We start from the raw sequence: 17,129 nt of genomic DNA, 5'->3' as shown, positions 1-17,129 counted from the left end.
CGTTGCCAAAGGCTTGATGCTGCTGCACAGGCTCTGCTCGCAAATACGCACACAGTTCCACCTAAATTTCGCCAATTCGCGCGTGTTTTCGGTTTTGGGAATGCATTGAAAACGCATCTTTATCATTATCACAATTATCAACATATATATATATGTGTGTGTATTTTTTTTTTTAATTGTACTCGACTGTATTTTGTGTGCTAGTGTTGTAAAATGTTGTTGTGCTTTTTGGAGCACTCGAATTGCTTGAATTGTGTCAAATGAATTTGAAAATACTTTTGAAAATTGCAACGGAATACTAAAAAAATTAGAAAAAGCAATAATTAAAATTATATGAAATGCGCATCATTTCAAAACTGCAGCTTTATCGTTATTATCTGGTTATTATCGATCGCAATGATAAAATGCTGATCGTCGTGCTGTTGATAGTGGCGCTTATCGAAGGTAATCAGAAACAAATCCTCGAATATTTTTGGATACATTTTTTTTTTTTTGTATTCATCTCAAACATGCTTATCAAAATGTCACCAGCAAAGTGAAATGTTTGACTATTAAATTTTAATTTTAAGGCCTTTTTTTTAACACTAATTATATGATACTTTTCGCTTACTTTTATGCCCCGGTAGGGGGTATACTCAATTTGTCATGGAATGTGTAACGATTAGAAGAAAACGTCTCTGACTTCTTATATACTCATATAGAGGATATTATAATCTTGTCATTAAATGTGTCCCGCATAAAAGGAGCGCTCACCGACCCCATATAGAATTAATACTCTAGAACAGCATCAACAGCCGACTTGATATAGCCATCTAGGGTGGTCTGTTTCTTTCCAAATTATTATTATTATTTTTTGGGTTTTTTAAACCAATTCACTGCAAATGGTCTTGGTTCTTATTTATATTTTTATATTTTTTTTATAATATATCAAAAATAACAAAGCATTTTTTTTGGACGAATGTACGCATTATGTCAATATATTCATAAATTTCGGGATTGAAAAAATATGCACACATTTATACATATGTATGTCAAAAAAACTATAAAAACATGTTTTAATACATTTGGAGGTCAACATCTTGCATTATTTTGTAGCATACTCTCAGGTTGTATTGAAGGTCTATCTATTAAAAATTGGCATTCATTAGTCCCAGATATATGTCCGAGTAGTATATAAATATATCTAGCTGGACTGGAAAACCACTTTATAAGAGACAGCGTTTAATATTTACTGTAAATTTTATAAGTGTCGAAAAGCTTCGATCAAGATTTGAGGTGGCAAGTGCTTGACTAAAAGTAAAAGCAAAACAAACAGGAGATCGTTTTTGGTTTCTTTGCATACAACACAATAAGAATGCAATACGAGCTTGATTCGAGACTGTTTGAGCCCGGAATTGCAATTTATGTTCTTAAATAAACCAAATCCTTAACATTTGCACAAAAAAACAGCCAAAACAAGAACTGAACCGAATCATGTAGGCCCTGGAATTATTTAATTACAATAATAAAAATGTGTGTCCACGACCTGGCTAGGGAATTCGTTCAAGCCGTCAGACCAACTGCCAAGAAGAAGGCTTGCAGTACAAGATTTTTTCAATATAATTAATGAAAAAAAAAACCAACATGATATTCATCAAAAGAATGTGTAAAAAAAATACCAGCAATTAAGGAAATAATATAAATTGTGGAGTCAAAAGAATAATGCCAGCCGACAAAGTTATTGGAAATTAACTTCTGAACCTCATTCAATTAACTTGTGTATGACATTGTTTGCTCATTAACCAACCTACAATGGTCAAACAGTGGATTACTGTCAACAAATTGCATTTTATTAATTTAATTATTACATTTGGAATTTTGTAATATTCCTTGTTAAATTTATTGAATATTTATTGGGCATAACACACAAAAAGGCAAAGCTGCAAGTTTTATTAAAATTTTTTAAATAAATGTACTAAAAAGAAGCTGATATTTTAACCAAGATCTCCCTTGCGCCGAGACGGGGCTTGGAAAGATTTGACATGCAAGGGAGGGAATCAGATAGAAATTAATTTTAATTTTTCAAAAGTCCAAGTATGATAATATTAATTGAAATACACAAAAAATGACAAAGGAAACAGAGTTGCTTAAATAATTTTAATGCCACTTGCATTTTCAGTATTATTTATTTGAGCAGACTTGCCGCCGGGTTATTTCCTTTAGTTAACGCAGCAAGTAAACAAAACTGTTTGCTGCAGTCGAGTTTTAAAAGAGTCGACGGGTTAATGTGCTGGGTTTGGCAAATGACGGGCGACTGAGTGTTAAATGCAGTCTCATTGTCCAGTTGGGGTAGGGCTTCGGAATCGTTGCTATTGGCACTCACAACAATATAAATAACATATAAACAAATAAATTAATAAATAAAATAAGTGAATGGCAAAAACAGAAATCATCGGTAAACAAAGACAACAGAGAATATCAACGCCAGTTTTATTGATTGGAATCCAAAGTCTGTCGGTCCGGAGGCTGTTATTGAAGGGCAATCCGATATAGTTTTTTTTTTTATTTAATTGCGCAAAAATTATTTTTCCATTTTCAATCTGATTGTTAATAATGCCCCAAGCTGCGCTTTCCGCTGCTAAGTAATTTTAACAAATGGAGTCAACAATGCTGTCAATTGACTTTTTAATTCCGAGAACCTTTAATGTATAACTTAAAGCCGACACTTATTGCCTGGTTATATGTTAAAGATGCATATGCATTAATCAACTATTATATTTACTTTCATATCTAATTTTTCATAAATAATTTTTTTTTTTTTTGCTGTATAATTTATTGAGCTAAGTTTAGCTATTGAATTTTCTTTATTCGGGAAATTGTACAATAAACTAATTTTAATTATTGTTTTCGATATATTCTTTTAATTGCATTTTATTCATTCGAATATTATATTACATCATACTATCCTACTCAATTACAACTTTAACTAATTAGTTATTTAATAAGTTTTTAGCTTTAGTTTAATAGCTAAAAATTATTGTGAAATTAATATGTGCAGCGAATACGAATCATTACGCTTGTGACTTCATAAGTTCAATTTGCGTTTTCTGATTAAAAGTGCAACCTTTGATGAGGTCTGCGATCTCATACGGTATATCTTTATATAAATTTTAGCCGGGATCTGTGATAACAGCTGAGCTATTGTCCGGCTTTTCATATTGCTGTTTCAATGCAAATAAGTCTCTCTTTTGTATGTCTGACGTCATGAATCTTTGCCATAGAAATGTTCGATCAAAAATCATGATATTGTATAAGATTTTCAAAATATCTTGATCGCAACCAGCTTGACTATAGCTTAACTCATGTATAAGCAACATCGTTTCATTAACGGATTAACGTATCTCAGTCGAAAAATTTAATTTTGTATGGCAAAGTTTTTTGTTTTCCAACATGTTTCCAAGCACAGCAATTATGGACTTCACAATGCTCTTCGCCAATCTGCAAAAAAGAATGTCATATATCTGCAAGAATGTCATATGTTTAGCGTGCTAAAAACAGATATTTTTTTAATTCGCTACTAAAGTTTATTTGTAGTAAAAATCAAGACATGCTTAGTTAAAAGGTAGTTCCCTTGAAACTAACAACATTGTTTTTGTTCTTAAATCATAAAGTCAATCATATATTGAAAAATTAAGTTGTAAAGTAAATAAAATAATCAGGCCGATGTTAATGCTTAATTTAATTGCTTAAGTTATGCATATATATTTTTTTTTTACATTTTGTATTCTTTTTTTCATAACATTAAACATTTTAGGACTCGTGCTGCTGAAATAAATGTATATTGAACTGGATAGTTTGAGTATTATAACTATTTTTTTTTAATATTATATTATTAATTCTAGAATTATTTTTATTTTAAAGGGGAAATTCCACTTAAAATGAAAGGAACATAAACAATTCTGCGCGGCTTTATATATGAGTTTTTGATTAATTGAATGGAAATACCTATCTTCTTTTCCAAGTTAATTACATAATTTTTAAAGAATTTTTATTGGCAACGTTTGATAAATGTTCCCAATATAGCGTGTCACAGTAAATTAATGTGGGAATTAAATATTTGAAATTAACGTTATTTTCACGAGCTACTCAACAAGCGACTATTAAATGCCTGCGCATTGTAATCAACCCTTTAATCATGTTCAATTAACTGCTCTTTTAGATAAAAATTAAAAAAAAAAAATGAAAGCGAAAAGTATATGTATCTGAATAATTGGCAGATGAACAACGGCATAATATGCATTGGCCAGTGCATAAATTTGTATGCATGTATGTGTGAATATATATATATATAGTGACATATCCATAGTCGCACCCACCCTTTAACATAACTTAGCACATAAGCATAAGCACAATTATAAACATTTCTAATATTGTAAACAAAGAGCCTGGTGATAACATCGACATTGGTCAAGATCAAACTGTCCCCCTTTGGTAGACATAAACAATTCACCCTAAATATCACGCCACTGTCAATGTTCCCATCAGAGTACTATCCCACGCATAATTGCTGACGCAGCTCAAACTTCACTCAATTTTGACTCAAACTCTCTCAAAGCGAAGTTTGCTAAGCGACCGCAACAGTTAGATAAATCAGTTCATATTCGGGAAGCAAATCTGAATGTACTCAACAAAAGTAGCCGTTAAGTGAAAATAATAAATTGAAATATATTTTTTTATAGTAACCTAACGTGCAAAACTTAATTGGCGCAGCCGGTAGGATACGTCGGGAAAAAGTTAAGATCGCTAAAGGATAATTAATTCCCAGATCTAACGCACAATCGCGACCGAAAGTGTTGTCGGAGTGTAATAAAAATTTTCTCGAATACGTATCCGCACAAGAACCTTCGGGTCACTAGTAGCTTAATAATATTGACCCTTTGGGCAATAAAGCTACTACAGTTAATAACGACTGGATTTGCATATCGTTTGATCCCTGCAATACGTTATTACTGAGTCTTTTTAAGACACACACACAAAAAAAAAAAAAAAGAAACATTTAACCAATAATCCATCACAAACTTTAACCTAAAATAAAAGTGCAAAATCAAAGAACAATAAAGTTCAAACCTACAAACTCAAAACTATTCAAAAAAAAAGTGTATTACACCAAGATGACAATGGAATTATCAGAACAACACCTCAACCAGGCCCTTTCACAACTTAGACAGGTGCCAAGCTTTGACGGATCAACGGATCAACTAAACGCCTTCATTAAAAGGATAGATTACATCCTACACCTGTATCCAACCCGAGATGTTAGACAACATAGCATCTTATACGGAGCCATCGAATTGCAAGTCACAGGAGATGCTCAGAGAATATCACAAAGGACAGCAGCCAACACTTGGCAGGAGCTGAGAAACGCATTGATTGAAGAATACAAAGTGCAGACACCATTTGAAGAACTCCTTCGACGCTTATACAACACGAATTACCAAGGAAACGTCCGTAAGTTCATCGAGGAGCTCGAGAATAAATCTTTTGTTATATTAAATAAGTTAGCACTAGAAAATATACCTAGCAATACAACCCTTTATACAAATGCTATGAATAACACAATCAAAGATGTTATTACAAAAAAATTACCAGATAGGCTTTTCATGATGTTAGCCAGACACGACATTACGTCGACACAAAAACTAAAGCAAGTAGCTCAAAGAGAGGGATTATATGAAAATAGCGTTACTGAAAAACCTAAAAATAATAATGTTCAGGGAAATCCAAATAACAATCGTAGGAACATGGGAAATTATCAGCAAAATGCTAACCCAACCACCATTTCAAGTGGCTATTCCAACACGAATCAGAGTTATCACGCACAAAATAAACAGCATAATAAGTCCGAAGACAATCAGAAAGCTCACCACGAGTTCCAACAGAAATTAAGTCAAGGTAGATACCAAAATCCCTTAAACTACCAAAATCAGTCCCATTCACGCTTGAATGCACCAAACCCTCCGACTAAACGTCAAAGAGATAGTAACAGTGGGCAGATGAAAATGGATACATCCGAAAATTTTCATCAGCAAGCCTCGGAACAAACAGAAGAAATCCATTCATAAAATTGATTATGAATGACGAAGTTCTAAAATGTGTCATCGACACAGGTTCAACCATTAATCTAATGAAAACTAACCGCTTAAATTTTCCAGTTTACAACGAAACATTAAAGGTTCACACCATAAATGGTGTTATTGAATTAAAACAAAGTATACGATTAGGAGCAAGCAAAATTTGTCCGAGCAAACAAAAATTCTATATTCACGACTTCTCAGAGCATTATGATGTTCTGATTGGGAGAGAATACCTTGAGGCATGTCAAGCAAAAATAGACTATGCACAAGGATCCGTAACCTTAGGAGAATTTAACTTTTGTTTTAGATATAACGACGAAGAGGTCGAAGAGGACATGACCGCACAAGAGTGCCTTGATCCACCCTCAACAGAGGACAGACCATTTAACTTCGCTATAAATAATGAATTAATAGAAAACAACGAGTTTAGGCTAGAGCACCTAAACTCAGAAGAAAAAGAAAAAATAAAAAAAGTTTTACATGAATTTCGTGATATCCAGTACCATGAAGGTGACAATTTGACTTTCACTAGTACAATTAAACACAAAATTCTAACAAAACATGAGGACCCAATTTACAAGCGTCCATACAAATATCCTCAAATATACGATGAGGAAGTAAATAAACAAATAAGCGATATGATAAAACAAAATATCATACGTAAATCCAAATCCCCTTACTGCTCACCAGTAATAATCGTTCCAAAGAAAAACGATGCATCTGGAAAGCAAAAGTTCCGGTTAGTCATAGATTACCGCAATCTCAATGAACTAACTATTAATGATAAATACCCTATCCCGATCATGGATGAAATATTAGACAAACTTGGAAAATGTCAATATTTCACAACCATTGATCTAGCCAAAGGCTTCCACCAAATCCAAATGGATCCTGGTTCAATACCCAAGACCGCATTTTCGACTAAACATGGCCATTACGAGTACACTCGCATGCCATTTGGTCTTAAGAATGCACCTGCAACGTTCCAACGTTGTATGAACAATCTCTTAGAAGATTTAATTTTTAAAGATTGTCTGGTCTACTTAGACGACATTATTATTTTTTCCACTTCATTGGAGGAACACATTTTGTCGCTACAAAAGGTATTTAAGAAGCTTAGAGAAGCTAACTTAAAACTACAGTTGGATAAATGCGAGTTTATGAGAAAAGAAACTGAATTTCTCGGTCACATCATCACAACTGAGGGTATAAAACCAAATCCCAACAAGATACAAGCAATTGTCAAATTCCCAATTCCAAAAACCCCAAAAGAAATTAAATCATTTCTAGGATTATGTGGTTTCTATAGGAAATTTATACCAAATTTCGCTAATATAGTAAAACCATTAACACTTAAATTAAAAAAAGGAGCAAAAATCAATATAAAAGACAGAGACTACGAACTAGCGTTTGAAAAGCTAAAAGTACTCATAACATCCGACCCAATTTTAATATACCCTAACTTCGAAAAACCATTTTCATTAACTACAGACGCGAGTAATATGGCAATAGGGGCCGTCCTTTCGCAAGAGCATAAGCCTATATGCTATGCAAGTAGAACTCTCAACGAGCATGAGTTAAATTATTCAACGATTGAAAAAGAATTATTAGCAATCGTTTGGGCCACTAAATACTTTAGGTCCTATCTCTTTGGTCGACAATTTCAAATCCTTAGTGATCACAGACCACTCGTCTGGTTAAATAATATGAAAGAACCTAACATGAAATTACAAAGGTGGAAGATCAAGCTAAATGAGTTTGATTTCCAAATTAAATACGTCCCAGGAAAAGAAAATTATGTGGCAGATGCTCTGTCCAGAATTCAATTAAACGAAAACTTCTTAGGCGAAGATACAATTAGCACAAGAGCAACAATACATAGTGCTCAAGAAGACAACAGTAACCATTTACAAATCACAGAAAGACCACTTAATTATTATAATCGACAAATAGAATTTGAAAAAGGAACCGAGAACGAAACAAAAGTTACGAATTACTTTCACAAAACCAACATAAAAATTACGTACAAAGACATGACTAATACGCATGCCAAAGAATTAATAAAAGAATACTTATGCACAAAGAAAAGTGTGCTATACTTCCACAACGAAGCAGATTTTCCAATTTTTCAAGAAGCCTACTTAGAAATAATAAGTCCGAATAATTCAACAAAGGCAATGAAAACTAGTACAAAATTAATAGACCTTCAAACATACGCAGAATTCAAAGAATTAATATTAAAAAAGCACAAAGAATTATTACATCCAGGAATTGAAAAAACTATCAATTGGTTCAAAGAAACCCACTATTTCCCAGATTATCAAAATTTAATTCAAAATCTAATAAATGAATGTGAGATTTGCAACATCGCAAAAACAGAACACAGAGATACAAAATTAACTTTCGAAATAACTCCGGAAATCGCTAATATCCGAGAAAAATATGTAATGGATTTTTACATAGTAGGAGATAAACAATTTTTATCTTGCATTGATATCTATTCAAAATTTGCATCATTAATAGAAATAAAAAGTAGAGACTGGCTAGAAACCAAACGAGCTATATTACAAGTGTTCAACCAAATGGGTAAACCCATCGAAATAAAGGCAGACAAAGACTCAGCTTTTATGTGCACAGCTTTACAATTATGGCTAAAATCAGAAGCAGTAAATATTAATATAACCACTAGTAAAAACGGTATATCCGACGTAGAACGATTTCATAAGACAGTTAACGAAAAACTAAGAATCATTAACAGCGACTCAGACGTCGAAAATAAACTTACAAAATTTGAAACTATACTCTACACGTACAATCATAAAACAAAGCACAAAACGACTAACAGAACACCAGCGGACATATTCATATATGCAGGTACACCAGAGTATGACACTCAAGCTAATAAAGAAAAACTAATAAATAACCTCAACAAAAACCGAAGAAACTTTTAACAATTTAATTGAACAAAGTAAAGAATTCAATAACCTTATACAAACGAAATACTGATAATATCCCATATTCCTCGAGAAATAATAAAAAGCCCGGTATTCGAAATAATTCCATACCCGGATGAAAATAATAATATTTTGACAGAAATAGCTCATGAAAAATATTTTACCCAAGATAAAAAAGTTTATAGCAGAGAAACAAAAAAATTAATTAATAATGAATGTTTAACAGGAATTTTAAACCAAATAACATCAGAATGTAGTTATACTAAAATTTTGCAAAATTTTCAAATCAACTACATAGAACCAAATATAATCTTAACTTGGAATTTACCAAAAACTATATTAAACCATAATTGTATAAATAACGAAATAACAATAGAAGGAAACAATATAATAAAAATCTTTAATTGTTCATTGCAAATTAATGAAATTTCAATTTCAAACAATATGTTAGATTATACTCAAAGCATTTACGTAAGCAATGATGTTATAAAATTAGAACCACTTTCGTTTGTACAAACGAAACAAATTATAAATGCACATACAAAATTTAACAATGTATTCCAGATAATTACAATAACCATATTTGTAATCATATTAATAAGTTTAACACTGTATTTGACATATAAGTTCAAAAGCATACCTAAGAAATTAATTATAAAATATAAAAAACCCAAAGTAGAAGAAACACCTACAATAATAGGAGATATACCAATTGTAAAAGAAGAAAATGTTACACTATATCCAAACTTAAACACCTGAGGACAGGCACTTTTCTAATGGTTGGGGGAGTGACATATCCATAGTCGCACCCACCCTTTAACATAACTTAGCACATAAGCATAAGCACAATTATAAACATTTCTAATATTGTAAACAAAGAGCCTGGTGATAACATCGACATTGGTCAAGATCAAACTGTCCCCCTTTGGTAGACATAAACAATTCACCCTAAATATCACGCCACTGTCAATGTTCCCATCAGAGTACTATCCCACGCATAATTGCTGACGCAGCTCAAACTTCACTCAATTTTGACTCAAACTCTCTCAAAGCGAAGTTTGCTAAGCGACCGCAACAGTTAGATAAATCAGTTCATATTCGGGAAGCAAATCTGAATGTACTCAACAAAAGTAGCCGTTAAGTGAAAATAATAAATTGAAATATATTTTTTTATAGTAACCTAACGTGCAAAACTTAATTATATATATGTGATATACAATACGTGCACAAAAACAAAAATTAATAAAAGAGGCCGCTTAAATCTCGGTAAACAATAATTCCCCAGTGATAATGATGCAATGCGAATGCGTATGTGAATATATTAAGCGAGCAACCGTGCCACATGGCCGGTTGCAAGTTGCCAGTTGCCAATTGCCAATTGCCAGTTGCCAATTGCCAGTTGGCAGTTGTAACGGCCGCTGATAATGATAAGCATAAAAGTGAAAATAATTTTCAATTACAGCAACATTAATAACCGATAATAATCCTAAACAAATATTGCAAAATGGAGGAATGAGCCTGTGCGTGAGTGCAGCCAAATGAAAATGTTTGCTCGTGTGTGTGTGTGTCCGTCTAGGCCTCGGCCTGAGCTGTGTGGGTGTGCCTGTATCTCTGTGTGTGTGTGTGTGTGTGTGTGTGATTGCGCATATCAATGAAATGCAAATTAATTGCCCTGCATGTGGCAGCAATTGAAAACGTGAACTGAGCAGCCATAAATGATAAGCTACTTGCCCCACGTGCAACATGGCACAGACACAGTTTGTACGCACTTTAAACAAATACGCAATATGCATTAATAAACTGTAAGCCAAGCCACAATATTGCACAAAGTCGAGACTGACAGACGGCCACACAGTCGGTCGGTCGGTCGTTCGGTCGGTCGGTCGATCGGTCGGTCGGTCGGTCGGTCGGTCGGTCGGTCGTTCGGACAGTCAGACAACAAACCTTTTGGCACTTTGTAAATTCTATGCATTCGGTTTTGTCGTCCCTCGGGTATCTTAATTGATACGACTCATGGCCAGAACATTGCATATGGCTATATGGATGCGTCGGTTCTTTAGCTTTTAGAGCATGCGACCGCAGCAGCCGCAAGCGGACACCCGCCCTTCCGCTCGCCTCGGCCCGGCGCCCAGCTATGGCAACTGGTTGGCTGCACTGACCGCCACTTTTGCAACACATTGGTGTATATAATAAAAAAGTTTCGCCCAAAAAAAGTCGCGCATATTCGTGACTAAGTACTTAACAGCACACGCACACATACGCACATTTAGTTCCTGTTGTGTTGCACATAAAAAGTGTAGCATACATTTGAGCTGAGCCTGTCACAAATACTCTTTGGCTTAGCTTTGGCTTTGGATGCTAAGAAAACTTTTAGTTAAAATTCATTCCTGACAAGCCTTCCACTGTCACAAATGATTTAAATAATTTATACTCCATAGTTGCAAAACTTAGCAAATTGCCCTTTAATAAGAGATAAAAATATAAGAAAACAAAAAATCTGTCAATCTGACCAATTAAAGTATTTGTGCTCTGGATTAGCATCGAAGTCGAGTTGATGTCCGTCCATCTGTCCTTTTCTATGCGAACTTATCTCTCAGTTTTGAAGCTATCGTCTTAAAACGTTCATAGTTTCCTATTTTGCTTGGCGGGCAATACCTGATTGAGCGGAACACTATATTATATAGTTGTCATAGGATCGACCGTTTGAAAAGCTATTTTCTGTTTTCTACGAAAACTCAGCATTTGCAAACTTCACTCTTCTCATATACCTAGAAAAACTGTAAGGCAAAGCATCAAAAGGGTATTGAATCTTACTCTCTCGTTAAAGAATACACAGTGTACAATTTACAGCAGAAAACATTTAAAAATAGGGGTTAAATATATATTAGATCTTTGGCGATGAGTATGCATGTAAAGGATGTCATCAGTATCAACTGGCTGTCAAATTAAATGACAGCAGCTGTCAAAGTACAAGATATATTTTGTTTTTCGTCAGCCAAGCAAGTTTCAAAAATTATGTGACATTTAAATTTTTTAAATCTATTTGAAATCTTAGCTAGACATTAACACAGTCTTTACATTTTACTTTCAATTCCGATTAAAACAGTTAGTAGGAGATAGTTAACAACTTTTTGAATATAAGCCACATTGAAGCTAAAAATAAATATTAGCTATTAGATTCGGCTATGCAAGGTGAATTTCGATATGTCATGTTGATTGAAGAGTGAAACCCCTTGGCGGCGAGGGGGAGGAGTAGCAATGGTCCGGCGAATCCCAATACTAAGCCCAACTCCTTTTATGGGGTATGAAAACTTTGGCAATTAAAATCAACTCGTCGCTCATTTGCAATGCCTGCCCACTAAAAAAGGGCTGCGAACCCATTTCAAAGTGTGAAACAAAAATCAAGACACAATTAATTGCAAGACGTTTGTTAAGGCTGAGAGAAAAAAAAAACATGAAATTGAATTTTCCTGTGAGTTTTTGGCATTTTTTTTTTTTATTTATTTGCTTTTTTTTTTTTTTTTGTCTTGTTGGCCAGTGCAAATTCAATTGCGAGTGCTACAAGTTGTAGACGACGATTTGTAAAAAATGCAAATGTGCGCCCAAGTCGGGCTGGCTGGCCATTAGGCGCAGTTGCCACCAACCGCGGCCGCCACTTGCTGCCACTTGCTGCAGCCATCATTTGTTATTTGCTATTTGCTATTTGCGTTTGGTAGTTCAACGCCCAGCGAAAACTGGCAACAAAGACTAACTCGGCAATTTGATTATATATATATATATATATATATATACAGAGAAGGCTATATAGTATGTATTTATACCCTGTTTGCTTATTAGGTTGTACACTTATCGGACTAATCGATAACTTCGATAGCTAAGAGAATGTGAAGCGAATGTTATAAACCATATTTAGTTGAAGATTCTTCAAATATTTGACTGCCTGTACTTTCTGTAAACAAGTTTTCCTGCAAAGGGTATTGCTAATTTGGAAGGGAACATCTCTGTCATCAAAAAGTATATACATATATTCCATTTCCCAGCAGTACAAGTATCTGAACCGACCGTATTGGACCGCTATATCATATCATATCTTGTCATTTAGATCAATTTCTTTGCTTCTCAAGATATCTCCATCAAAGTCGACATTTGTAAGTTTAAACTGACTTTTTGCTCTGAAAAGAATCAGTGGAAAGTGAGCTTGAAAAAGCTTTCTTCTGCGTGCTATCTCTGCTCTGTTTATAGTGTCATTCGCCCTTCAGCTTGATTCATTAGAGAGTATCTGAAATCGAGCGCGCTCCCTTCTGCTTCCTTATAAATTTTAACAGTTGCAGCACTTTAATGCCTCGTCAGCGCCGTGTCTGCTCTGGGGCTGCTGTTTATTTAAGTTTTGTCTTTTGGCTCTTTGGCCATTGGAGCTGTGCCCGCTGTGCGGCAGCTTTCAATTCCAGTTGCCGTCTCAAAATTTGCCATTATCACCTATCATTGGCGCTTTGGCGCTGGGATTTGTGTGTGCGCACCATAAAAAAAGGTGCCATGCAGATTGGCATCTTTGTAGCTGTGTTTCGACCAGGCTATACACCTTGGAGCGGGGCAATGGCACAGAATGCTGTGCCATATATTTTCTTGGCCCACATATACACATACGCAGGACGAGACACTTTATTAACACACACGCACACAGACACACACACACACACACACACACGCATCCATTGACAAAACAAGCTTAACTTTTGCCAATGTCCTTAACCATAAATTTGCTTTGGTAAATCCTCATTGTCGTTGTGTGATTTAAACTTTTGGAGCGCCATTGCCGGGCCACCCATACGTACTGCATGTGGGCCATTGGCAGCAAAGCTCTGCCAAAGTGACAAGCCTCCGTTTCCACGTAACCCACAGAATCCGCCTTCAAACTGGATCCACGACAACCAGAGCAGTGGCTAAGAAAATTGAAATGAAGCTGCCGGGCCCTAGTCCCGGCGGAGACGCCAAATTTATGATAACGTGCGAAAATGTGAAAAACATCGACTGCAGTAGATACGACGGGGCGGTAGCATGGGCTGGGGCAGGGGGACGGGGACGGGGAGAGAGGTTAGGCTGACCGACGGGCATGGGTTAATTGACTTTGGCTGCACACGCGACTTGGCGCAACTTCAATTCTTGTGACCGGAAAATGCAAAGTGCTCCGAGACAGGATGGCGAGATAGCCAAGCGGCTAACAGCTGCGGGAGCAAGGCAGAGCGCCAGAGGGGGTACAGTTGAGCATTGCGACACAAAACGACGGGCCTCAACCTTACGGGGGCGACAAGTTCATTGGAATTGGCACAATACTGAAGCCTCCAGTTTGGCATCCAGTTGAACAGATTGACAAACAAGCCGCAGCCAGCCAGGCAGGAACTACATTTGAGTGCAGCTTGTTTGGCCACTGTGTAAGTGGTTGTGTATGTATGGATGTGGACGTGAGTGTGGGTGTGGGTGTGGATGTGGGTGTCGTTACGTCTACAGCTCCATTTGTCCGGTGTCTATCACTGACTTTGCATGTGCTTCTGCAATTTGCAGCAAAGATTTGCTCTTGTTGCTCAAGTTGTTGTTCTGAACTGAACTTTTTAGCTGTTGTTGATTTTGATACGAAATCTCAGTCAAGACCCTTACTCTCAGAATGCTAATGAAAAACTCAGTCAGTCAGCCAGTCAGTCAGTCAGTCAGTCATCCAGCCAGTCAGTCGCTTGGTTTCTCTTTCCAACAACTGCAGCAACAAAATCCATGCAAATAAATCCAGCTGCAACCACAGACGCCCAACAGACGCCAACAGCAGCTTCCAACACTGGTTACGTTCTTTTTTTTTTTTGGCAGTTTTGTTTGAGGAACTGCTAAATAAATGAAAATATATATTTTAGAAATTAAGCGATGACTGGTTAGCCACTTCTTTTTTAAATTGGCCTTAGGCCGCCTCAACTCAGCAAAGCGACTTAAACTATAAAGCCAACTCGCATCCTGCTCGCAACACTGGCAGATGCTTAAAAGTGTTAAAGCCAGGCTGTCTGAAGAAATTCATAGTGCATATTAAGGCAGCTCTTTCTCTCCTAAAACTAGTAAAACAACAAACGTATTATCCAATTGGTTGGAACCGTTTTTCAGGCTAGCATTATTTATGCGCGGCAATTGATTTGTATTATTTTATTATTAATAGATATAACAAGTAGATTTTAAACATTTTAATGTATTTTATTTTACAAACATTTTTTAAATTTATTATTGTTTAACTTATATATGATTTAATTAATCTTTTTATTTACGTATATAACGTATGTATGAGCCATGGAGCAAGATAAGTTAGGGTATACAAATGCCTTAATTCCATGCGAAACTATTTGAACAGTACATCTCTTCTTAAAGTACAAGCTTTTTGTTAAATAAATATAAAGCGAACCTTTTCTTATGCCTGCCTCTGAGTGAAAATGTGTTGAGTAGCAATTATTTTTCACAAATCAAATATACGAATGATTTGCAAATAATAACAACATACTTTGCTTCAACCGAAGAGTTTTCTTTTAAACAAATGTGTAGCAATCATTTTTGCTTAACGGCGAATGGAAAAATAAAAAGTTGTCCCTGCTCTATTTGAAAGAGCCATCAATGGGAATGAACAGCTCATAACTGCTTCACAAATTATATCCATTTTCAATAATATAAGAAAAAGTTGTAGAAACGAAATCTGGAAAAAAATATGAAATAAATCATGCCTTTGGCCAATTGCGTCGATTCAGCACATTCTTCCACTTACCGCCACACCCCCTGACACTGCCCCGGCCCATGCCCCTGTCCCTGTTCCTGTCCCGCCCTCAGTGAGTGGCATACAATACAATCGGTGGCATTTGAGTGGTGGCGGTAGCGTTGGCGTTGACGTTGGCTGTGGGTGGCACGTTCGGTGGATGCGGATGGCCGACGCACTTGCCGGCTGCCGGCTGCCAGCGGCAGTGTCTATAAATATTTAAATTTCAAGTTTGGCAAAAGTTTTTCGCATGCATTACCAGGCCAAAGGCGCAGAGTAGGGTGCAGGGGTATGATGGCGTAAGGGGGAGAGGGGCAGCGGGCACTTTGTTGCGGCAACGGCTGCGCTAGTCGCTGTCTGCCGCCTTGCAGCCCGCTCCTAGACCGACCCGACCGCCCGCCCGCCCAATCAACCGCTTTTTGCCTTTCGCTATTTTATGCCCTTTTAGAGAGTATTATAATTTTGTTATGCCATATGTTAATCATAGAAGGAAATGACATAGACTCTTGATCAGTTTTACGAGTCGTATTGACCTGGCCATGTCCCTGAATTTCAAAGCTATCCGTCTACAATCGACTACTAGTTTGTCTTTCGATTGCAAGCACTTTAGTCGTCGATTGGCTTTCCGCAAGAAATACTTTTTTGCGCTCCAAGGATATCTGTACAAATAAACGTAACCTTATCAAGTAAAAAATTATGTTGCTTCTATAGGAACAATCGGTTGGCAAAGAATTTTCGTATAAAACATCTCCAGCTCGCATATCCCCAGAAGGGTATTTAATCTAAGGCTTGTCGCTTTTAAATATATATATATATATATAAATATATGGAACGGGCTGAAAAAAAAAAGGATTTTTTGTTTGCAAAACTTGCAAGTGAACTGTTTGATTTTGAATGATTCAATAAATAATTTATATTATATGTTTGCGTATGTCACCAAGCATTGGCCCAAGTTGGCCCCGCTGCGGCAAAGGCTGTGCAGGCGGTTAACTCATGAGTGTTGATCTTCAATTAGCCGCACGCTGGCTCTTTAAGAGCCAACTCTGAACCCTGAACTGCTACTTGGCTGCCTGTTGGCTGTTGATAGTTGGGCTTCTGGCTGCTGGCTGCTGGCTGGTGGCTGTCTGCGACTTGGCAAGTGGCGCGTCGGGCACATTTAAAAGCGATAAATCACTGAGTTTTTGGCAGGCGCAACGGCTGCTGGCGGTGCTAGTCGTGCATTGCCTGTGATATCATTAACTCGCACAACTAACCGCCGCCCACACACCGCAGATGCATTCTAATCTCATA

The 17,129-nt window shown here is 36.2% G+C and overlaps 1 protein-coding gene across 1 annotated transcript in view; it reads left to right on the top strand.

The window, feature by feature from the left end:
* The window catches only part of DIP-alpha (Dpr-interacting protein alpha), a 36,269-nt gene continuing 19,140 nt past the window's right edge, over nucleotides 1-17,129 (top strand). The window contains exon 1 of the mRNA XM_002058960.4: nucleotides 1-444. Within this exon, the coding sequence (XP_002058996.3) occupies nucleotides 339-444 (106 nt within the window). The 5' untranslated portion in view covers nucleotides 1-338. The remainder of the gene's footprint in view (nucleotides 445-17,129) is intronic.

This window comes from Drosophila virilis, chromosome X, assembly GCF_030788295.1.
Source record: "Drosophila virilis strain 15010-1051.87 chromosome X, Dvir_AGI_RSII-ME, whole genome shotgun sequence".
In the NCBI taxonomy this organism is placed as follows: domain Eukaryota; kingdom Metazoa; phylum Arthropoda; class Insecta; order Diptera; family Drosophilidae; genus Drosophila; species Drosophila virilis.
Note: the sequence above shows the minus strand (reverse complement) of the source record. Positions and strands in the feature narration are given on the sequence as shown.